Here is a 24,042-nt window from a genome sequence, read left to right as displayed (position 1 = left end):
ATATGGTTTTTCAATTTTGTTGTCCTGGAAAAATCGGGAGGATTGGCATGTATGCCATAATTAGTACAGTGTTTTTCGGAAAATAAGGCACTCTTAAAATCAATTCTTTGATTTTCTGAAAAATCTACAGCCTTATGTATGAATTCTGGTTGTGCTTACTGAACTTAACCGATTTTATGTGGTACACGGCGCTCAAAAAACTCAAAAAATGGCGGGCCTGTTCCGACTTTCAAACTCAGCCCCCAAAGTTGGACTTGCTATCTAGTCGAAAGCTCCAACTCAGACATTGCCTCCCACTTCAAATGGAACACATTATTATAAAATATGTTTACCTGGCTAATGGTAGCTAGTTAGCCTCTTTATACTGTTACACAATTTAATGGTGGAAAAAAAAAAATCAACATTTAACATTACATCACTTGTTTTTAGGTTAGCTTGCTAGCATTACTATAATAATTAACCTTAAACTGAAAGTTAACTTCCTGTTTATTCAACTAGACATCATCAGATTAAACTGGATTTTCTCTGGTTGATGTTAGTTGCTAACATGGGCACGCTAGTTGATTTAGAATTTATCAGCTAGCTGGCTGACCTTCGCTTGCTCTCAGATGTTTACCCTCATTTACTGATGTACCATATGAAAACATCCATGTGCCCTGTGTATGTTAGCAAATCAGAATCAGTGTGAAGCAGCTGGACTGTGCAATCTGCATACAATCAAGCCCCCATTTTTCTACATAAGGAAACACCTTTACCTGGATGTGAAGCAGAGACACTGGTGATGATGTAAGAGCAGCTCTGAGGCTTTACTGCTACTTTTGTTCTTTTGTCCAGTATCCCTCTCCTCCCCCTTAGCAGGTGGCAGCAGATGGCCGCCCCTCCCTGAGCCTTTTTATGGCCAGAGGTTTCTTCCTGTTAAAAGGGAGTTTTTCCTTCCCACTCTCACCAACTGCTTGTTCACTGTTGGGATTTCTCTGCATGATTGTGAGATTTTTATCTTACAATATAAAGCACCTTAATGTGACTGATGCTGTGGCTTGGCGTTATAAGTAAAACTGATTCTGAGCATCTTGTTACCTATGACGTTTAGGACTATAATGACGTATGATTTGGAGATGGTGGCACTAAGGCTGTCTTAAGATGATAAGATCTTCAATGGCAGTGAGCAGGATGACATCAGAGGAGTGGACATATTTGACAAAGGCTGATGAAGATGGAGGAAAAGAGGAAGAGCTTGAGGGAGGTTCGTAGTCTTGCTGACTGTTGATGTTGTGACCATAAGCTCACAAAAAGAGCAGCACTGCTGCTGAGCACCTGTGCCGAGCTGTAGATCACCTGAGATCAAGAAGAGGATGCGAGGCAGCGAGGTAAAAATCAATGAGGTTTATTTGCAGTCACAATGCTTACACTATATGTAGCAGACATCCAAACAACTCAAACAGCTATTCACTCTATGGACCCAACACATTCACATCAGGGACACAAGCCAAAAAATTAGGAACTCAATAAACATCCGTGAGTGCTGACATGGTTAGAGATGAGCTAGTTGTCACAAACAGTTAGCAGCAACATCGTAGAGAGTAACACAAGTTGCTAATAGACTCCACTTCCTGCTTCTCTTTGTACACCTTCTGCCAAGGTTTGACGACCGATCCGGACGCCTTTGCCGCACTCCCGCCTCGATGGTTTCCCCTTGTTGCTTCCCGCTTAACGGCTCAGACCTTGGCTGTTTGAGCTCCATTGCGGGTTCAAGCCGTCGCAGCACCGTGAGACACCACATACACGCACGCCAGGCAACAGAGAGCCACTCCACTCCACGCACACGCAAACACACACAACATCAACGCACACGCCAAAAAGGACTCCCTAAAAAAAGGGGGGCAGGCCGAGACCTGGTCAGAGGAATCCAGAGTGTAAACAAAATGGTGGAAACTGCACCCAGCCTACCAGAGGGGAAAATGTAGCTGTGACCATGTTGCTTACACGTTCATCAAGCAGCAGGCGTGCGACACCTGCAGGACGTCACCACTGGCGCAGCCGCCATGCTCAGAGGAAGGCAGAGCCGCGGCGATGCAGACGGGTGCCTTAAAGGGAAGTTCTGCTGCTTTTTTTTTTTTTTTTTTTTATAATAACAACAAAACAAAACAAAAAAACCTCCATCAGTTTCTGTGAATTCAGTCAGCTGACGCTGGAGAGGATTTCACGTTTTTAACTGCATGAAAACGACAAATAACGTGGTGAAACCTGAAATTTCAGAAATTATGACCTTATGTACTCCAAAAACCGTCAAAGAAACAATTCACGTGGCGATGAACAAACGGTGACCCTCCTCCCTGACTTCCTGGTTTTTCTTGGTCACGAGTCTTTAAACGCCGTCATGTTGCCGTATTCGACTTGAGACTTGGTAGAAATTAGTGCTGCCTGAAGATCTGTGGAGGTTTCAGCTCAGCTTTAAACGTTTTCCTCGATCAGTGGATTCAGTGTTTTGGACTTTGTTCTGTCGGTCAGACACTCAAGAACGTCAACACAGAAAATCTCTGAGACATGAACTCTATTAACCCGACAACATCCTGTAAAAGTCGCAATATTAAACCAGTCGTCGAGGCGAATCGGGGTAATACTGTAATGTTACCATGTGATCACTTTAAGTGTTTTTCCTGAGTTTGAAGACTCGTTTAAAGGCTCGTGTGGTTCCATTTTAGTCGAGCTGAAGCCGATAACAGCAGCTGGTGATCATGATGAACACTCGGGTCACGAGTCAACGAGAAGCTGAAGTTAAAACATGCAGATTATTAGAGGACGTCTGCACTCCGACACTCCTCTGATGTCAAAGCAGATTTACGGAGGTTTAAACATGTCGCTTTTACGATCCGTTTAAAGTCTGTCTGAAAAAGAATCCTCACATCTAGTTTTACATGATTCATTGTGTTAATTCAACTGAAAATATGATAACTGAGTGTGATTATATCCTCATTTTCTGCTGGTTTCATTGGGAAAGTTTATTTTCATTACAAAGGGAAAAAAAATCTACAGAAAGCACGAGAATTTTTAAGGTGAAGATATCGGAGAGCTGAAAACTCACTCGGGGACTGTTAAGTGGGGCGAAAGCAGGAAGTGCCCCAGCTTCAGGAGCTCGAGTCTGAAATGTTTGTTTGAAATGCTGCAGATCATTTTGTCTGATAAATGAATAACGTCTGAATAACAGGGAAAAAAATGAAAAATAATTTTTAAGGAGACGTCTTCAGATGTTTGACAAATGTTTAAAAATCAAAAGATGAATCATTTAAAATAACGCAGCTTTAATTAATCATCAGAACGAGCAAGTTAATAATCTGCTTTAGTATTGCGGGAAAAAGAAAAGCTGGAACTCAAGAACAAAATATCTAAAAGTTCAACATTTGAAACATTTTGAGGCTGAAAACTTTTATGACCCTTCGTCACAACAGAAGCTCTAATCAAGGAATAATCAGCAGATTATTATATCAAAAATCTGACTGAAGATTGATAATTATGTCCGGCTTTGTGTCGCCACTAAAATCGTCACTGCAGCTCCAGTAATAATAATATAATTATTATCATCATCATCATCATCATACTAATATGGCTTTGATGAAGCCTCTCTGAGGATTTCCTCTATATTTGCAAACCTGGGTCGTGACCTCCTGTCAGCCTGATGACACCCTGAACTTCCCTGAACGTTGAAATGTCAGTCTGTGTGTTGTGTGATCGCTTGTTTTACTGTAACCTTAAAGAGGTAAAGTTTTGTTTTGATCACGCTTTAGTCAAACTGAAGTTGATGACGTGCCAGCTTATTGTTCTGCAGCTTACAGTTAATGATAATGATAATAATAATAATAACGACGACGACAACCACGGGTTTTTTTTGATGAATCTTTTTAAATGATGGCTGGAGAAAAAGCGTCACGTGACCAAGAAAAACAGGAGCTAATCACTATTTCTGCCTTTAAATCATTTTTATGACGCTCTGACAAACATGCTGACATTAGACCAACTTTAAGCTGAAGGTTTAGCGAGCCTTCACAATAAAAGTGGCTCTAATGAAAGATGTTTGGTCTGCTGAAGGTGTTTAATTTTGTCCGAGCACCACGGAAAAGCCCAAAGACCTCCAGGTTAGTGTTTATGGGCAAAGAAAAACAGGAAACGAGGATGGAGGTGGCGTTTTTCTACCTCGCCGTGACCAAAATGTGACGGTTTTGTGACGCCGAGGAGGAAAAGCAGCAGGACGGTCCCTCTGAGGCCGTCATTCGGGAATATTTACATCACTTCAAGCAGCAGAGACAGAGAAAAATGTACAACATGGATGCTCTGAGCCTCCCTTTCCGTTAGTGTGTGTACCTGCTTCCTGTGCTTGCCCCGCCCACCCTCCGGCCTCATGCCCACGCAGACAGACATGTGCACTAACTCACTACTCTGTAAAAAGCTCAATCACACGTTGGTTTGTCGTCTCGTCTTTGTGGGTTTTTAAAGTCGATCATTATAAACATTGTTCAAAATGTTACGAAAGAAAATGTACACTTGGTTTCTCGGGTGGTTTCTATACAAGGCAGGCAGAAGCGGATTACTACGTTTACCGGCGTTCGTCCTTTCGTCCCCTCGCCGCCTCTTCTGGCTGCGGCGCACTCCACTTCCTGTCAGTGATTCAGAGTGCTCAGACATGCTCCCTCCCCCCCCTCTGTTCGAGCAGCCAGGCGAGCCGGGCGCGGCGGGCTGGCTTTAAAATAGATCTGTATATATTTATATATGCTTATATCAAAAAGGAGGAGGGGGAGGGCTGAATCGGTGTCGTGGCGGGGTGATGATCCCCGGGCATCCGGGCCCGGGGGGGGAGAGGGGGATGCAGAGAGGTGAGGGGTAGGAGGCCGTGGAGAGGCGGGTCGAGGGGCCGGGCGAACTCGGCGGGCGGCCGTGTGGAATGTCAGCTCATCATGTCGTTGCTGTTGACGCCGTATGTCGAGTTCTTCATGCTGTCGTTCACCTCCCTCCTGAACACCGACAAGTTCTGTGTGAACCTGCAGAACACACACAGAGCATTTTTACCTCGTCAGGCACACGAACAACTCCCCTCAGTCCCTTTCAGGGCCTGAATTTCTGACCAGCGTGTAACGACGTGTTTTTACAGAATAAATTTGTGGTTTTGTGAATGAAGTCTGGTGGAGAGGAGCAGATCTGCGGCATCAGCACAGAAACACTCGTTAGTTACCGAGGGCAAGGGTTACCGTGGGAATCATTAGGATTTTTCGGTTGTTACAGCGCAGACTGATGTATAACTGCTCGACTGGAGTAATGTGACCATGCACTGCACAAACAGCAGCATTATTTGCACGTCAGCCATGTTTAAAACTCAGTTTGAGGTTAGATATAGATCGCGAACAAACACAATATTTGTACAGAAATTATTTCGAGCTCATTTTTCACAGTTTTCACCCTTTTAGGTCACCCAGACCTTCAGCTGCTGCTCCATCACGCCTTCTGAAAGTTCTCCATCAGCAGCTTTACTTTCCTAATTCAGTTCCTTCCAGCTGATGAGGAAATGTGTGTTCGGGATCACAACGTAATCTAACGTAACTGGACGACTTCCTCCATACACCGATCGTCCTGACATCCCCCTGACAGCAGGTTATATTATAATGCGCAATGTGTGTCTCCAAAAATAAGGTGTGTCGCTGTTCCACATCACTGAACACTGGTCTTCATATATCTTTCAGGCTGTTTAGGATTACACAAGAAAAAATGTTTTCCTCCAGTTTAAGTGAGTAATAAATCAGTGACAGTAGTAATCGAGTCCACAGCAGTACCTTTAGTTTGTACCTACTTCTGGGTGTGGCTTTCTGCAGGTAACCCTGTCTGTGGATCAGAACCTCATACAATCCCTGCTGCAGAGTCTGAATGATCACAGACTGAGTGACAGTCTGTGAGTGGCTTTTATCTCTAACGCTAAGCTACGATCCTGACTGAGTCTAGCGTGTCTCACGTCTCCACCTGTTTTTCACGTTCCTGACCACCTGAGAGGATGAATGCTGCCTGCTCTCACCTGTCCCGGTTCTTTGTTAGTAGATTTCTCTCAATTCCCTCCATCAAGTTCTCGAAACATAAGTGCATGGCTTGCTGCTTCTCAGGCGGCTGGCTGTTGACGATGCTGTTCCTCAAGTCAGCGAAATACTGCAGTTAGAAAAAACACACGTGTTATAGCGCACATAGACCCACGCGGTGCCACCTCTGAGGCGAGTGCGAGCGGCAGTTACCTTCTCGTTGAGCAGGATGAGGCCTAAGAGAGGCCGCGACATGGACCACTGGTTCCTGCAGTCCTCGAAGATGATGATGTTCAGAACGGTGGACAGCATCTGATCAACGACAGCAGCAAGGTGTCAACACGTGTGTGTGTGTGTGTGTGTGTGGGGGGGTCAGGTGACTCAGGTGTGATCAGCTCACCTGCTGGATCATCTCCGGGTGCTGCTGCATGATGTGCAGGAAGCGGTCATCTGTCGCCATGGGAGCGGGCCGCTTCTTGGTGGAGCGCGACAGCTGCTTGAACAGGTAGGTGACGATGTGGTCGAGGCTGGAGCAGCAGCCGGTGCACACCATCGTATCTGAAACACACACAAAGACACAATGATGTAACTTCAACATACGCGCATGCACACACACACAAACCTGACCAACGCCTCTGCCTTACCGAGCGCTGTGAGGCCTTCTGATATGGAGGACAGGATGTACATGACCACGTGAGGCTCCAGGCTCGCGATGAAGTTCATGTGGTCCTGCGTCAGCACTTCCAGCAGAGAGTAGAAGGACTGGCTGAGCTTCGGGTAGTCCTGCAGAGACAGGACCAGAGGTCAAGGGTTAAAAACTCACTAAACGGAGTCCACGTCTCCAAAGTCACCAAAACCTGTGAGGAGGTGGAGCATACCAGCAGGTCACTGTGAGGGATGGACAGCAGTAGTTTGATGAAGGTCTGTAAGGCGTTGTCCAGAGCGTCGTCGCCATACAGACGGAAGACCCCGAAGTTGACGTAGTTCCCGCTGAGCACCGCCTTCAGCATGGCAAAGCACACGCTGACGCCCTTCAGCTTCACCCCGTACACCTGGTCCTTAGGGACCTCGCCCAGCGTCAGGATCCGATTCCCTGAAGGAGAAAACAGGAACTCGACGAGCGGCCCAGAACAAAGACACTTATATGTTTGAGGCGGTTGAGTGGGGGTCAAAGGTTGTACCATAGGTCGTGATCATCTTGCTGGTTTCTCTGAACAGCAGGATGCCGTTTGGCGACGACACATCAAACTGAAGCCGCTGTGATCTGAAAACAAAACAAAAACCAAACACAGTTAGTGACCTTTCACCTCTACATTTGATCTGAAAGGAGACGCGCTTTGGTTTCTGAGCCGAGTAAAACATCACTGAAAACCATCTACATTAGTCACGCCTCACCAGAACTCTGAAAACATTAGGTGTCAGACCTCTGAGGCGGCTTCCTCATTTAAAACTTGATTATTCTGCTGATCACTGTGTGTACTCTTAGAATGAACCAATGAAAACACTCCCACAGCTCCTGCTGGGAGGGAAAATGCTACAATCATAGCTGATCCCAGGCCGCCAGTGGGCTGCCTTTACTTTCTTTGAGTCGTCTGTGGATCCTCACAGGCTGAACCGTTGTAAGGATGTGACAGCACAGAGGTCAGAGGTCATACTCTTAAACCTGCCCCTCCGTCACTGGGCAGGTTTACCTGTTGTGGACGAGCTCTGCCATGAGCTTGAGGACTGGCGTGGTGCATGCTGGGTCGTGGTACCACAGTTCGATGGCCCGCTGCAGGATGGGCATGTAGGTCGGGTATCTGTGGAGCAGGTTAAGGACACACTTTCATTGTTTACACAATAAACAGAAAAACCAGGATCTGACCGCGTGCTGATCTGAAGTCAGTGTAAGGATACATCCAGTCAAACAGCATCATGAAGCTCGTCTTGGCGTTGAAGGCGAATGCAATTCCTCGCAGGTCCCGGACCAAACCCACCAGAGTCCTCTGCAGGAGGAAGAGGAGGAAGGTCAATGTTTCGAAACATGTGCTCAGCTGCTTCTGCTGGAGTTTCCTCGTGTTTAAGCAGGGTCGCAGTTTTATTAGCACAACTCTGAGTTACAACCGCTTTATTCTTTATCCCTCCTACACCGCCATCGCTGTGTCACACGTGCGTTTACGCACACACACAGAAACACAAACACACGAGCAACACAATGTGTGTCTGTCTGCAAAAACAGAAATAAATGTTTGACAAAACTGATGCTGTTTATGTGTCTGTATGTTTGTGAGGGTGTTCTGACCTTGGCTTCCTGCTCGTTAAAGGTGTTTGTACTCAGCATCTGAGCCACTGCTTCAAACGCCGCCGTCAGAGGCAGCATGAACTGTTCGAACTGGTCCTCATCTTCACCTGCAGACACAGACACACACACACACACACACACACACACACACGAGGCCCAGTGTAAACTGTGTGTGTGTGGCTCCTGCAGACCACGTCACACTTCATTTCCTGTCTCCTGAGTTTCAGGCACCAGTGTCTCTCCTGTTTCAGCTTTTGTGTTGTTACAAGATAAAAACTTTCTGCTGCTTCTTCATCACAAGGGGCGCCGCAGTGGGTCGTTCTGGATCTGTGTCTCAGCGACCTTTTGCCAAGTGAAGTCTACAAAAAGTCTGAAACTGGAGAACTTGAAGCCACACCAGCGTGTGTTTGTGTCTGCGTACCTAAATCGACCATCAGCAGGCGTCCTAGTGCAGTGTAGAAGGTGGTCCGACACCTCATGTCGCTCAGGTTGGACTGGTTGTTCACTCCCAGGAAGGAGAAGTGCTCGCTCTGACAAAGACAGCAGCAGGAAGTTCATCACAGCTCACTTTCTTCTTCGTCTGTGACGCTTGTGTGTCAGCTCAACTCGTTTTAATCAGACGTGAAACTCGGGCTCCGATAAATGTGAAGTACTCACCGTGTGGTTGTTCAGCATGAACTGGACAGCGCTGAGCTTCACCAGCTTCCTTACGCTGCTGTACGTGCAGACAGTGAAGTCAAGGAGAAAACGCTGACCCAGAGCCCCACCCCTTCCTTTAACTCAGAGCCTGGTTTAACCTTTAAGTCCTTAAGATGGATTCATTATCCTGCTCAGTAGCTTTTCATGACTCACAGTTCATAATTATCCTTATTTATTAGGCACCAGGCCCTCAGCTCATCTGAAACAAGCTGCTCAACATTTAAAGACAACTTTCTTCTGATTGGCTGCCCCTCATTAACGATAAGATCAGGTGGGCAAGGCTTCTTTTGCTTTACTTTCACTACACAAAAACAACAACAACAACAACAACAAAGATAAAAACTAGACTAAATCAACATGAAAACATTCGTGTGGGTCACAGACATGAAGGATATCCTAAGGAGAGGTCGTTCAGGAGCTGGAGTGTCTTGGAGGTGATTGGTTCACACTGGCCCCAGTACTTCAAGTTTGTGATACTGAAAGAGAGGAAAGTTTACTTCTACATATTTACAGCGGCTGAGAGTTCGTTTAACTTTGAACATCGGCTCTCAGGTCTGCCGGAGTTACCTGGACTTCAGTTACTCACATTTTCCCTATAAAGACGCTGAGTACCATCGTCTCGTCATTCAAGCCCAAAACTTCTGATAGTCGTCGATAAAGCTACGAACAAACAAACAGGAAGTCACATGATCACCACACGACTGCCACTTTAGAGGACGCTGTAAGTCATTTCTCTGTTTTCAGTTTGGAACAGTCTGCACCGAATTCTGCTTCTTATTATTTTACTTTAGTTCCAATGAAAACAGAAACAATAATAATAAATATTTTAATAAAATAATATCAAACCTGTCCACATTCAGTAAAATACTGAACATTTTACTGAATGCTCGATCACCCTCAGCGTTTAAAAAGGGTTTCAGGACTTTACTACTCCCCTAAATTTAGTTTTAGCCCCAAAACGCTAAATCGATTGAATCCAGCCAGCCAGAAATCAGTAATTTGGCCCGAGCACTGTGTGAACAACGCTCCAGATTCAGCCAGACTTCCCAGCCCGAGAACAGGTACTGGAACTGAATCCAAAAGTAAGGCCTCGGGTTTGACCGATGTTTTGACAAAACCGAGATTGACAGAGCTCTGGAGGCTGCAGACTTTTCCGAGTTCCTCGTGGGCATCCTGAGGCATTCCTGGGCCAGCAGAGATATATAATCATATACTCTGTGCAGTGAGTTACTGCTGCGCCCCGGGGAACCACTGGAGGAGCAGGAGGAGGAGGCTGACCATCTGACTCACAGCTGACTCTATGCCTACCTAACACCACATCCTGAATTTTAAACACCACCATGATGCTCTGCAAGCCAGCAGGGGGCGCTAACACCAACCACAATTTACTTTCAAGCACTTATCTGGATGTTCACACTTTGCAGTTTCTGAGCAGAGAGATCACACAGAGTCAGACCTGCTCATTCCTGTCAGCTGAAAGGGGTGGAGCTTACAGAGAGGCGCGCCTTACCTTTGATGATTTCTGCACCTGGTCACCGATGTAGATCTTTCTGAACTGCTCGAAGAAGCTGAGCATGGCCAGCTCCAGCCTCTCATTCCCAGCTTGAGCGAGCCGCGAGTCTGTCAGGTTCATGAGCTGGAGCACCCTGAGGCAAACGCAGGAAACGCAAGGTCAGGCTTTCAGCGACAGGAAGTCACGCCCCCAGACACCGGCTCGCCACATTCACACTCTTACCGACAGACTAACTCTCCATCCATGGCATCCTGCTCGTCTGTGCTCGCGAACGACACGCGTCCTCCGATCACTGCCCCGATTATGTAAACCAACCACGTGAGCCGACCTGCAGAGAAGCAGAGGAGGCGTCAGACTCCCGAAGTCCCCAAATTAGCACAGGGGTGGGGCTCGCGCTCTTACCCTCCTGCACTGTGATGTCCATGGCGCTCGAGTTGGTGGACTGCAGCAGCTCCTGGTAGGTTTGAGCCGCCTGGTCGAACAGCTGGACGAGCAGTGCGCATGTCTTCTCGTACTCGCAGCGGCCGATGGTGGAGAGCTGGTCCAGCTGCTGCTGAACGAGGCCGGCGTCGTCCAGAGGGTCCTCCAGCCCGTCCCTACGGACAGAGACATGCTCAGCTCGTCCCTAAAAACCCTCAGGTGAAGCTTGCCTGAGCCATCACCGACCCAACCCTTCAGACTCAAACCAGCGTCACTGCACCGATTCACAGCCACAAACACCGAACACATCATGGGAGTAACATCCAGAATCTGTTCCCAACACATCTAAGTTTTTATGTACATCTTATGGACGCATTAATTAAATTAATGGAATAATGAAAATGCAATATTTTGCTGTAAAATCAAACGAGATGAAACATCCTAAATCCTGTCTAACTTTAAGGTTGGTTTAAGTCTCACCTGAGGATGACGTGGACCGACTCGAGCCGGGACGTGATGTAGGCCTTGGTGACCTCTGGAGTGTACGTCTCCAGCAGATGGGGCTCCGTGGCTTTAACGTAAGGGACCGACGCTGCCAGGCGCTGCCACAGGCTCAGCAAGTAGTGAACACTGTTGGGGGCGAACTCCCAGTGCTGAGGAGGAAGAGTAGGAGTAAAGAGTCAGGTACACAACACTGCTGCTTGACCACGATGTAATTGTGTGTGTGTGTGTGTGTGTGTGTATATATATACACATACACTTTTTTTTTTTTTTTTTTTAACATGGATGACACACACATACACTATTACAGCCGGAAAAAGTTAAAAAACCCACCTGCAGACTGGTGACGGTGAAGTTGGCGATGAGGCGGATGACCTCTGGGTAGTTTTCCACTTTGACCAGCTCGCCCAGCTGGTAGTTACTCTTCAGCCTCGCCAGCAGGCGGCAGAACTCGTGGTAGTTGTTTGGATCGGGCAAACACTGAAGCACAAACACACATTGTTCAACACACACGAAGCTACAGAGGTGTGTGTGTGTTTTCAGACAGGTGTGTGTTACCTGTGGGTTTGCCAGTATTCTCTTCACTCCGTCCACCAGGTGTGACAGAAACTTTGCTCGCTCTGCATTGTTGAAGAGAGACCTCCGAACTGAGGCGATCTGAACTAGACACGACAACACCTGCACCCAGACACACACACACAAACAGTAAAGCTTCACGCCTCAGTCTGCAGGCTGTAGTCACATGACTGTGCTCACTTACCAGTGGGGAGAGGGATGGAGGGATGGAATGATATAAATTGAAAAACAGCTGCAGGGTGGAGGAATCGAGGAACGCTGCAGAAGACAAAACACAGATTTAACCGTTTTCACGTTGTCGTGAGGCAGTAAATCTCAGTAACAACACCACATTAATCTGTAAGTGGCGGGTGCCTCGCTCCTCTACCTGATCTCCATGATGTGGGGATCTGCACGGTGCACAGGTCGTCCGACGACTCGTCCGTGGAGGTTCCTATGAAGTCGTAGTTGAGGCAATTGTAGCTGAGCTTCAGGAGCTGCATCAGCAGGCCGTGCTGGGACTCATCGTTCAGGTTCAGGTTCTTCCCTGAAGCCTGAAAAGCAAACGAATCATCATCATCATCAACAAACCGTCATCATCATCAGCTACACTCAGGCATTTAATATGATCTGTTAGTGTCCACAGCGAGCTGCCTCACTCAAAATACATCTTTATATGAGCTTTTAGAGCAGCTTTGCGTGATCCACAGATCAAAATAATCCTTCTTTGTCCTACAATGGGCCTTAGTTCAGCCTCTGTCTCTTTAAGACCCCTATTTTCTTTTGATTGGCCAACTTGTGGAAGCCTGCTTAAGGGCAGCAGTTATGTTTTCCTTGCAGAGATCACATTTTCATACTTTCTGCTCTTTGTTTGAAGCATCAACTCATGTTTAATATGAACATTAAATATCTGACACAAAGAAGACAAAAGATTTATTCTCTCTGACAGCGTCAGACTAACATGGACATGCAAAGAAAAAGAATAAATCTAAAGTTACGGTAGATAAATTGAGGAATTGATACAAAATTAAATACAGAACAAAAATAAAATAACACAGGTCTTAAATAATTAAAAAACTAAAAGCGGGAAATCAGTACAAAAATGAAATGCAGTGTATATGTAAGCCTGTATGGGAGAAACTGCCGACAGGACGAAACAAACCTGCTTGAGGAGGTTGCAGGAAAGCGTGAAAATGTCAAAGAGCGAGGAGTCTCTGAACGAGGAGGCGATCTTCCTGTGTTTGGTCAGAGGATGCGTCGTGTCGGCCTGAGGAGAGAAAAAAAAAAAAAAACGATCAGAGTCGGCAGAAAATCTGAGGACCAACTGTAATGCTGGTGATTTCATCATCAACAAAAAATAAATAAAAATGACACTTCCAGAGTTTAGCTTCAATATCCTGCACTGTACGCTCACTGTATATTACACAGATATATTTTATTTTGGAATCAAGTCACTTGATTTCTTTTAATCCACCTTACTGAACTTTTTATTTTTAAGACACTTTATTATTTCCTTGCATGTTTTTAAAACTGCTGTACGTTTTTGAACATTATAACTAGGTTGATTTATTTTTGCTCTACTGAGCCAGTATTTGGTAACATCCCTGGAGCAGGTGACACTCATAGGGATCATTTTCATGTTCTGTAGAAGAAAGGTCAAATGACCCTTTGCGGTTGGTCAGATGCTGCCAACATCATCACTTTCGTTGAACGTGCAGCGAACCCTGGGTTAGCGAGTTACAAGTTAACGGTCATGTGACTGTTGCTGGATATGCTGAACTCGTTTTGTAGTATAGAGCCCAGTTTGGTCTGGGCACGTCACCAAACATGCAAACTCCTCAGCCTGCTGTGGTCGTCGATCACCGCGAGGATCTGTTTAAATCTGCCACACCTCCATAAACTGCACGCTGTGACTTACCTGATTGATCTCATTGGTCAGCTGGGACAGGATGGTGACTCCTATGATGCAGTGTTCAACGCTGTCCTGTAAAAACAACCACACAAAAAGTTAGAAACGCACACAGATCAGGTTTAACTAATCCAGGCTTAAATGATCCTGTTTGTTTCTTTCTTCTCACACATTCAATAAAACAGGTCCAGAAACAGTAAGCAGGTTTGAGCCATGCGGAGAAGTAAATGACTACAGGTCATTATGACATCAAAGTACGCTGCACATTTACACCAGATCAAATGAGCCTACTTAACAGTTATAAAAGCACCGAAATCACCATGGTAATGATCCAACCAATAAGCTGAATCTTCTTACTTTTAAAAACTTGTTTAAAACGTTTTATTCTGACAAATTAAACAAATAAATATACACAAGATTCACAGGACAGAAGGGTTTCAGCGCTCTGACCTGCAGGAAGCGTGTCACGTCTGCGATCACGTTCCTGAACACGTAGTCGTCTTTCTGACAGTCGAACCAGCCCAGCTTGGTGATCCTGGCGTAGAGCTGGATCAGAGCCTGCGTCACAAACGCCGCCAACTTCGGCCGCGTCGCCAGGTAGTTCAGCACATAGTTCCCTGAAAAAAACAAACAAAACATTTAGCAGCAGCTTTTCAAAATAAAACACTAAAACACCCTGCTTTGCTTTACTGAAAACCCCACAACCTGTTCAACTAGTAATATCGATTTTGTTATATTTTGAAAGACAAACATCTTCATTGTCATTATTGAGGTTTGATGAGTGCATCTCTGTTGTGACTGTTAATGCATCACTCTAGCTTCTCTTTAATCCTCAGACTGACCTGACCTGCAGGGTTTATCTGTTTTTTTCAGGAGATACTCACGGATATCGATGCGTTGCTCGAGGGGTAGAGGGTTGCTGGTCCGAGAAACCAGTTTTGACAAACAGGTGGCTGCGAGCAGCTGAGAATATGAAGACTGACAGGAGACAAAACAGTGAGGTCAGGTTATCTCCTCTGACAGCCATCTACATGCTTTTATTCTGACAACAGAAGAGGAAATGGCCTTTCAGACATGAGCTCCAACCTGATATGCTGGTCAGTGAAGGGGTTGCTCCATCATTTTCTCAGGCAGATGAAAAAAATTGAAATCTTAAAATAAACCCTCACACCTACAGAAACCTGCTCATAAATATGAAGTACGAGTTGACTCCACTTCATTTTAGAGTTACCTCCTCATTAGTGTGGGGGGTCAGCGATCTTCACCTGGATGACACGATACTTCATCCATCCCAATTAAAACAAACCCCTTGAAATATTTCAGTTTGTGTTTATCAAGCACAGAATATGATATAAATATTAAGTACAAATATTTAAAAATTTGTTGTGTTGGGATTCTTGGATTTTATCGTGTGTCTGCACGTTGTGGTCATGTATCTGTGTGATACCATTTCTCTCTATGAGAGGAAACGCTGCCCACCCTTGAGGTAAAGCTTTTGCAGGTGAACCTGTGGATGGATTAGTCGGTGCTCAGCTAACCCTCATCAGGGCGTGACTCCTCCACCTCATTTTTCACTGACTTGACTTTTGTCCGAGTGAAAGATGGAGCACAAAACTGAAAGTCTTCATGCTTTCAGCTTCTCCAAAAATCCCCCATCATGTCTGCTGAGTCTGATCTGAGTCTGCAGGGTCAGGCACAGGACTGTCTGACCCTGCAGAGCATCATCTCTGCTAACGTGGGAAAGTTAAACTGAAGCTGCTCGGACAGTCTGGCTGTAGTCTGTACTCACGCTGCCTCTCTCCAGCAGCAGTTGACATTTGCTGAGACAGTCGGGGCTGTTGGTGAATTCCACCAGAGCTTTCTCTGCCTGGTGTCGGACGGCGGTGTCGGTGGTCTCGTACAGCTGCTTACACAGGATCTCCAGCTGGGCGAGGCCCTGGATAAGACAGAGGGAGACAGCGCAGGCTTATCAGCGAGCCGCAGCCGGCTCGAGTCTTTCATCGTTTCAGACAAACAGAGATCACAGCAGATAAGACGGGCGGCCACGCCGAGCTTTACACACTCATAATCACAGACAAACATGCCGAGCGCCGTCTGCTCCGACCGTCTCGGGTTACTTTCTAGGAAAACTACACCGACAGGGCCAAAGATGGGGGACAGCGGCATGAGTGCAGGTGGAAGCTGATGGTCTGATGGTGTTTACAGCCTCCACCTAGGTGAGCTAGCCACCTCCACTCGTGTGATGCGTTGAGGGTACATGGAGTGAGGTATGACAGAGCACTGCATCATGTGCGTCGAAATTCTGCAGGTGTCAGATAAGCGGCGAACACCAAACCCCGCCCACTGTGATGCCCGCAGACCCTCAGCTTACACTCAGCTTCACGTGAAACTCATCAAGTTCAACAGTAACACACACACACACACACACACCTAACATCTAATAACATCTAAGAAAACTAAACCGAAAAGATATTCCGCAAAAAAAAAATATAAAAACAGAACGAGAGCATTTTCCAGTTTTCCTCATAAATTTGTTTTCCTCGTGTAAATTTTCTACGTTTTCCCGAGGTGTCGGCATCAGCCTGATTCCGGCTCTTCCCGGTGCAGCAGCCGACAGATGCTTCCAGTTTCTAATTTTAAATCAAACGGTTTCTATTTTTAAATTTGTGCCGTGCGTCTGGCCTGCAGACGGATGTTTTCTGGATTTTAACTGCTGCTTTTATTTTGCAGATACATACTCTGGATGCTTTAATCTCACAGGTGACATCCACTCTCTCTAACGACCAGCAGGGGGTGACTCTTCTGAGGTCTGATTGGATGCAAGCCACCTGACCTCTGAGCTCATCAAACGCTTTCTGATGAGTTTGTAGGTTAGTTTTATGAGTGAATAAAAGTGAAGTTTATTTTGGTCCCATTAGAGTGAGGGAGGACGATAGTGAGTCCTGACTGCCGAGTCCGTTTTAGATGTGAAAATCAACCAGATCTAAGAAACGCTCCCAAACTTCCTGTAACTCTGAAAGCATTCACAGTATTAAGGTTAATTTTTCATGGCTTCATTAAATTAAATTAAAAAGAAAATCAGCTGATTCTGAAGTTTCCTTTGATTTGGTTGATTTAATATGAAATGAACTGTTTTCAGTCTATTTTACAAAATAAAAGCTTCTGTAATTAAGTGAAAATGACGAAGATCTGGGCTACACAATGACCACAGAGGTTCATAGAGAGCTGCATGCTTTACTTTCATTATTCAGGACTAACCTGAACTTCTGCCATTTGAACTGGTTCCCATAACACAGGAGCTGGTTTTACAACTTCCTCACAAAGTTTCCTCACCGTGCTGCCACTGAGCAACACTTCTGGGCTGGCGTTAAACTCTCAGATTTCAGTTTTCACAACCATCAAACTGAGCGACAGCAGCGTCACAGATTAACTCACGACCTTCAGATCCCACTGAGAGCGATGGCTTTTGATGGCCTGTTATTCTGTTTGATCACACAGGGCTCTAGAGTGCGACCAATTTGGTCGCAAATGCGACCAAATTTTTCAGTGGTGCGACTAAAAAAAAATAATTTGGTTGCACCTGTGCGACCAGCTGTTCAGGTAGCAAAAAAAAAAAAAAATCTGCAACCTTCCCCGTGGTCAACAACAGACACACATTTTGCCCCTATCGTGGACTAAACCAATCAGAGATAGGAAGGGGCGGGACCTCTCTGATTGGCCGTGGTCCAGTTGAAAGTGCAGGTGGAAGTGGGAGGTGAGTAGCTTGAATAAAGCGATATCAATTCATTAAATCCTGAATCGACTTTTAAATATAACTGTGTTTTGCCAGAAACGCCAGATTCTCAGATCAAAGCTCACAAAACCATTTCAACAACAACCAAACAGCAGATGAGAGCAGGTACACGGATTCCACACAAAGACGTAAACACGGAGCGGAACCGACGCATCAGAATCAACTTTGTCTTTCTCGGCTTTCTCACCCGACGGCCCGTAGACGGACACGCTGTCGGAGCTTAGCGATTCTGATGCGTCCGGTCCGCGCTGTGATTACGTCTTTTTGCGCTGATTGTGAGCTGCAGGTTTTGTCTCTCTCCAACCAAAATTCACCGAGCCAGCAGCAAAAGAAGCAGCAAACTGCGCTTCACATTTGATCAATGTCGTCATGAATTTTGCTGTTTTGCTTCCACGACTATTAAAATCACACTTCATGCACAGCTAGCTCTCTCTCTATCTCTCTCTGTACTTCAAGAACAGTTTCCCGTCTCCAATCTCTGTTTTCTGTATTACTCATTCGCTTATTACCCACCAGTCTACCGTTGTTTACAGCGCTGTCGGCTGCTGTCTTTTTCTTTTCTTTTTCTTTTTTTCACTTAAATGACCTCGGACAAGAAAGCCTATTTTTCTGTTGTTCAATACTGAAGAAATTTAAACTTTATATGCAGAACATTGTAGAATATTTTTAAGGTTATCTGCTATAAAAAGCCAGACCAGGAAAATCTCCTTCATGTTTTTCTGTGTTTTATTCTCAGTTACTTTCACACAAAGGCATCTGCTGTGATGTTCACAATTCTGATGAAGTCAGTACTGATAAATGATCAGAATTATAATATTTCTGACTGTCTGAGGCTAAGTTGAATCGAATCGGGACTTTGAAAACCGGAATCGAATGGATTATAGAAATCAGTGATGATACCCAGCCCTAGTGAGCAGCCTAGGCATGACAGAAGTGGATGTAGCTGTAATAGGAAAAGAACTATTGCTAACTTTTCTGTTAAGTTAAGGCCTGATCCTTCTGAAATTCATAGCCAGTGCTCTGACACGGTGTCATCAATCTTTGAATGCTGAAAAAGCACAGTGTATCCAGAAAAACACATTATATTATATAAATTATTATAAAATTTGTGTGCGCCTAACTTTTGTGCCGGTACGCCCATGGCAAAAAGTTAGTCTAGAGCCCTGTCACACGTTTGTGACTGAATATCAGCTCTGTGTGCGTCTTTATCCTGATACTGTTGTTGTATTTGTGTAACTGCTGCTGCCCTCTTGGACACGTCTCCTTTGAAACAGACTTTTAATGAGACTTTTACCTGATAAATAAAGGATCACTATAAATGTGATGTGACTCGAGCCGGCAGCCTCCAACCATCAGACCAGTTACATGAAATGAAGTTCTCACCAGCTCAACTAAAACTGCTTTCAGCAGGACAGGAAAGACTTCGAGGAAGTAATCTGAATTTCCTGATTTCCAGCAGAACAATTACAGATAAGAAACCAATCAAAAAGAAAATCTTTAAAGTTATGATTGAGGAGCCTTATTTTTACCTGGCTAACACCAATTTCACCCTGATATACGACTCAAAGTCCTCAAACCACTCATATCGGAAACATTTTAAAATCTGGCTCATAAAGCAACCTTTAACCCGAGCATCACGGTGTAAATGTACTGGCTTCCTGCCTCTGGGCTGTATGCAGACCTCCCCTTCTTCTCCACCTTCACACCATCACAAGGACTGGAGAGGAACTTTCTCTCACTCGATCAATAAATCAATCGGCTTTAACGCTGATCCATGTGGAAATAAGGATGCAGTTTCTTTACAGTGGCAGCTAACATGTCCTCACTGGTCTAACTTTGTGTTTTCAATCCATAAACAGTGTTTTGGTCCATAAACAGGGAAAACTTCACCTGTGCTGACTCTGACGTCTAATCTTAATTAAATAAACCCAGAGACTCACATTTACTGTCACAAACGACTCAAAAACACAAACAAACGTGAAAGAAGTAGCAAACCTTTGATTCCTTTTAAATTCTCTCCATTTGTCTGCATAATTATCATATTCAGTCAATAACTCTTAACACAGTTGGTCTCTTTTTATTCGACCGTCTGCTCAAAGAGTTTCTAATAACCTTAATCCTAAAGCGATGATAACCAGAGGAAAGCACATCTTTAACTTCCTGGTCGTAACCCTGCAAGCTCCTTCAACAATATTCTTCTTTATTATATTCAGGACGTCTAAAACTGCAGAACAGAAGGATGCATTTGTTTTTTAGTTTTATAATAAAGATATAAACCCCAAATTTGTAAATGCTGTAGGTAAGTGTGAAGGTAAATCTGACTTAGAGGGTTGGTACTGGGAGCTTGAGTCCAGCTGCAGGCCTGCGAGCAGCAGCATGAACGTCACAGATCTGAATTTATCTGTGTCTGAGCTTTTTCTGGCGTCAAACCGCAACTCTGTAAAACTGTAACTGTGGCAGTTTGAAAGGTCGGGTTGGCCACGCTTTAGCTCATCATTTAGAAACATGCTGCGGCCGTGCTGGAGACACGAGCACACAGGTTTGATGATTTCATCACCGGTTCAGTGACCATGAGATGCTGCAACAGCTGAAAGAGACCAAACTTTGTGTCAGTGCAGGTGTGGGAGGAGGACAGAGGTGTTTTCTTTATGGCTTCAGGAGAGTCCAGCCCACCTCAGAAACACCAACAGCCAGTGAGCCAAGCTTCAGGCTGAAGCTTTACAGGTAAGCTAGTGGAGAAACATCTCAGCCTCCTCTGGTGATGCTGCAGGAGCATCGACCTCCCTGCTGACAGCACACAGACCAGTCAGAATGAAACCACTGAATAAAACACTCAGCTGCACGCGAGACTCGGGAAACTGTTTATTCCTCATCTAAACTTATGAAGAGTCACTTCAATAAAAGTGAGTTACAAAAACAACCGAAGCGTCCAAACAGCAGCCGTGTTCACCAAAGACTTTAAATAACCTGTATTTAAACTGAACATTGTCGTGGTTTTTTCACAAATATGCAACTACTTCTATCATTTAATCCACCTGGAAACACACAGTGTCCCATGGAGGCGCCATAGAGGTCGGGTGTGATCCTGACACGATCGCAGGTGTAAGGATGGAGGTGATCTGACCCCTGGAGCTCCCTCAGAGACCAGAGACAGGATGGCAGATTTGGTCATTGGGGAGAAGCTCGTAGCACAGACGCTCCTCCTCCAGCTGAGGAGATGCAGCACCTGACTAGGATGCGTCCCACAGAGAGAGCTGGGGAGTCTCTGCTTAGACCGAGGTAAGCATCAGAAAACAGAGATAATAAATAATAACCTCACCTCACAGGAATAGGTTTAGTCGAAACCTGAGAGCAGATTTTTTATTTATTAACGTATTTTATATTCTATAAACTCCTGACGGCTCTGCAGGCTCGAGCTACGATGGCCCATGTGTACAGAAACATAATAAACATAATGGAGGGATATCCTTTGAAACCTCCCGAATCATTAAATATTCAGGAGGTGATTTTTGGTCTGCAGCTTATCTCCATAAACAGAGAACCTGTGGGAGGCGTCAGGGAGCAGACGGCTGATCAGCTATTATCTAAAGATTACCAGATGGACATTTAATCATCATTAGCAGGAGTCCTGAACATCACAGGAGCACGGCTGTCAATACAGACCACCCCTTTTTATTCAAATAAACACACAGGTGTATGAAAAACAGACGATTCAGTGCCTGAAATGTCTGAAGAAAAATCCTCTCCATCATCATCTGCTGTCACTACACAAACATTAGAAACTGTTTTATGGAGCTAAAGAGCAAAAATCTCTTTTCCTGCTGCGTACTGACTCCAGCCTGACTGCGTGAGGAACACCAGGGTAAACGTTGGACTTTAACGTGAACTTTTTAGACTCGGGCGGGTGACTCTGACCTCATGCCGTTGGCCTTCGACTCGCCACATCACATCATCATTGGATGACAGCTCATAACAGCTGAACTGACTAAAGTTAGTGTTTGATCACAGGAATGAAGGTGTGTGGGCTCATGCTCTAACGTGAGATGATCTTTTAAAAATTACACATGAATGTTATTTTATTACAGTGAGGAAAGTGAACAACCCCCCATCAGAACAAGGCAGCCACATGATCATCAGTCTGGAGACAAACGGCTGAGTGAAAGCAAACAGCACACAGTGGATACGAACAGTAAATATCAGCCTGATCTTTATTCCACCAAAAACTGTCTCAGTAACACCAGAAAGAACTTAAGTGGTTCGTTTTCAGTCATTTAAAATCATTAAAAATCATTAAGTCTGCTTTCTGTTAGATTTCACCTAAAAATACTTAAAAACAAGGATCTGGGCTTATTGTGTGTCAGAATCACAGAAATTCAACTTAATCCAGCTACGAGAACTGCCCGACGTGAGGCCCTTCTCTTACTTTACTGGCACATTATTAATTATGAATTTATGAGCTACATCCAGCTCAGTGGTACCAGTATAACCATTACATAAGTGAAGACTTTCACCTGGATTATCAGACAGTTTATGGCACTCACAGGATCATAAACCTGGGAGTAGGTGATGGAGTAAGTGTCATTTCTAGGTAAAAAAAAAAAAAAGCTTTAAAAAGTTTATTTTAAAAAGTTTATTTTAGGTTAAATCTGCTAACTTAAAGCTGTTTTTATAAAGTTTGCTGTTTTCATGTCTTTGAATTTATAGTTAATCTGTATAACCATGAAAATAGCTGCCAGAATAATTTATATTATCATTTTTATCACTAATAAATATTTTCTCCTCAGTATTCTGACCAGAGATGAGACTGAAAAACCTGAAATCATCGTCACAAGTTTACCCAGAATCCCTCAGAAACTCACCTGAACGTTTGATTACATGGTAAATTATTGAAATATTAATGAAATCAGGCTGAGATGTTCCACTTTGACCACATTCAGTGAATCTGTGCCCCACCTGAGTTCGTACCACCCTTCCTGGGATTAAAGCTGATCACAGATAAACTGATTAAAGTTACTCTAAAGCAGAAACAATAATAACGAGCTGTTACAGCCGCTAACATGAGAGGATCGGATGAGTTTCTCCTCATAGTTCATGCATGCTGTGCGCAATTAACAATATATTATGTCATGTCACACACAGCTCATGTGACCAGCAGAGAAAACGAAAGCTGGCTTCACCTGTCTGGATTTCACCTGTCCCTCAGCACAAAGTCTCCACAGTCTCCTCACAGAGTTCCCTGCAGGGGCATCGTGGAGGAAGTCCAGAGCAGCTGAACTTCATCCCTCTCCCCCTTCGGCTTCCCAAACATGTGCCGGAGCACAGCGCCTTGGCTAGTTGCCGCTCCATTCTGCCCACACCAGGGTAAAAAAAACCCGCTGTCCTCACCCTGGAGCCCCTCGCGGGTCCGGCCCAGTACCGTCGCCCTGTTTCACCGACTAACGCTCACACAGACCAGGTCATGTTTTCAAACACGCTCGGGCGGGAGAAGTTGACGTGTGGATATGCTAACGTTAGCCTAGCCTGCTGCATGGCAGGGTGTCGTTACCGGAGCGAGCCGTGAATAAAAACACAAAAACCTGGAACTCCGGGACAGAAGTTCCGGGTACCGCGCCCGGTCCGTCGGTCCGTCCGGGATAAGCGTGTTTACGGCGGTTCCCGGTGGCGCCAGGTGACCGTGCGTGCTAGCCTGGCAGCTATCCGTCTGCAGCTAACCGCCTGTTTCATTGTTTACTTCACTGAAATACATCGATTTTTCCCGCCGCTCGCCCTCCGGTTACTCGCCTCTGACGGCCACGGACGCCGGAACTCACCAGGCTGGACACTCGGAGCCCGCAGACTCCCTTGTTCGCCCCGGAGCCCGAGCCCTCCCCTGGCTGCTAGCAGCGGCTAGCCTCCAGCCCGTGCTGTGACAGCAGGCCACAAGTCAACACAGGCGGCCGCATCCTTTCTTTCTCCCCGCTAGCTCCACCGCGGCCGCCGCCCGCACGCACCGGCTGCACGCCGGCTCCGTGCCGGGAGCGGCGCACTCGGATCCGGCCTCAGCTTCAGCTGCGCCCGCCTACAGAAATTATCCGCGACAAAAACATGAAACCTCCGCTTACCTGCACATGATCCGCCATTTTTCTCCATTTCATGCACCTCTCACTCCCCCGCTTATGGGTAACCAAAGTGACAACAGCGCCCCCGCTGGTGGCCGCTGGCAGGACTCCAGCAGCACGATGCAACACAATGTAACACAATGGAACGCAATTTAATATAACACAATACAATTTAATACAATTAAATACAACATAAAACAATTTAATACAACACAATGTAATT

At 45.4% G+C, this 24,042-nt stretch overlaps 1 protein-coding gene across 1 annotated transcript; it reads right to left on the bottom strand.

Moving 5' to 3' along the window:
• Window positions 1-1,368: 1,368 nt before the first annotated feature.
• xpo7 (exportin 7) lies at window positions 1,369-23,925 on the bottom strand. Its single transcript, XM_084934493.1, has 28 exons — window positions 23,823-23,925; window positions 15,718-15,864; window positions 14,813-14,906; window positions 14,379-14,545; window positions 13,938-14,003; window positions 13,182-13,286; window positions 12,408-12,573; window positions 12,225-12,298; window positions 12,023-12,142; window positions 11,798-11,944; window positions 11,444-11,616; window positions 10,946-11,139; window positions 10,766-10,871; window positions 10,541-10,676; window positions 9,617-9,690; window positions 9,426-9,506; window positions 8,989-9,052; window positions 8,753-8,861; window positions 8,332-8,438; window positions 7,947-8,035; window positions 7,742-7,849; window positions 7,232-7,314; window positions 6,929-7,143; window positions 6,695-6,833; window positions 6,451-6,608; window positions 6,264-6,362; window positions 6,053-6,180; window positions 1,369-5,030 (listed from the first exon to the last, which is right to left on the bottom strand). The coding sequence occupies exons 1-28, from the start codon at window positions 23,853-23,855 to the stop codon at window positions 4,937-4,939; spliced, it is 3,276 nt and encodes a 1,091-aa protein (XP_084790619.1). The 5' UTR covers window positions 23,856-23,925; the 3' UTR covers window positions 1,369-4,936.
• Between the last annotated feature and the right edge of the window lie 117 nt (window positions 23,926-24,042).

The sequence above is a fragment of the Perissodus microlepis genome, chromosome 7 (genome assembly GCF_051167445.1).
Source record: "Perissodus microlepis isolate ML-2025 ecotype Zambia chromosome 7, ASM5116744v1, whole genome shotgun sequence".
Taxonomy (NCBI): Eukaryota; Metazoa; Chordata; class Actinopteri; order Cichliformes; family Cichlidae; genus Perissodus; species Perissodus microlepis.
The sequence above is the reverse complement of the archived record's forward strand: the minus strand, read 5'-3'. Positions and strand labels throughout refer to the sequence as shown.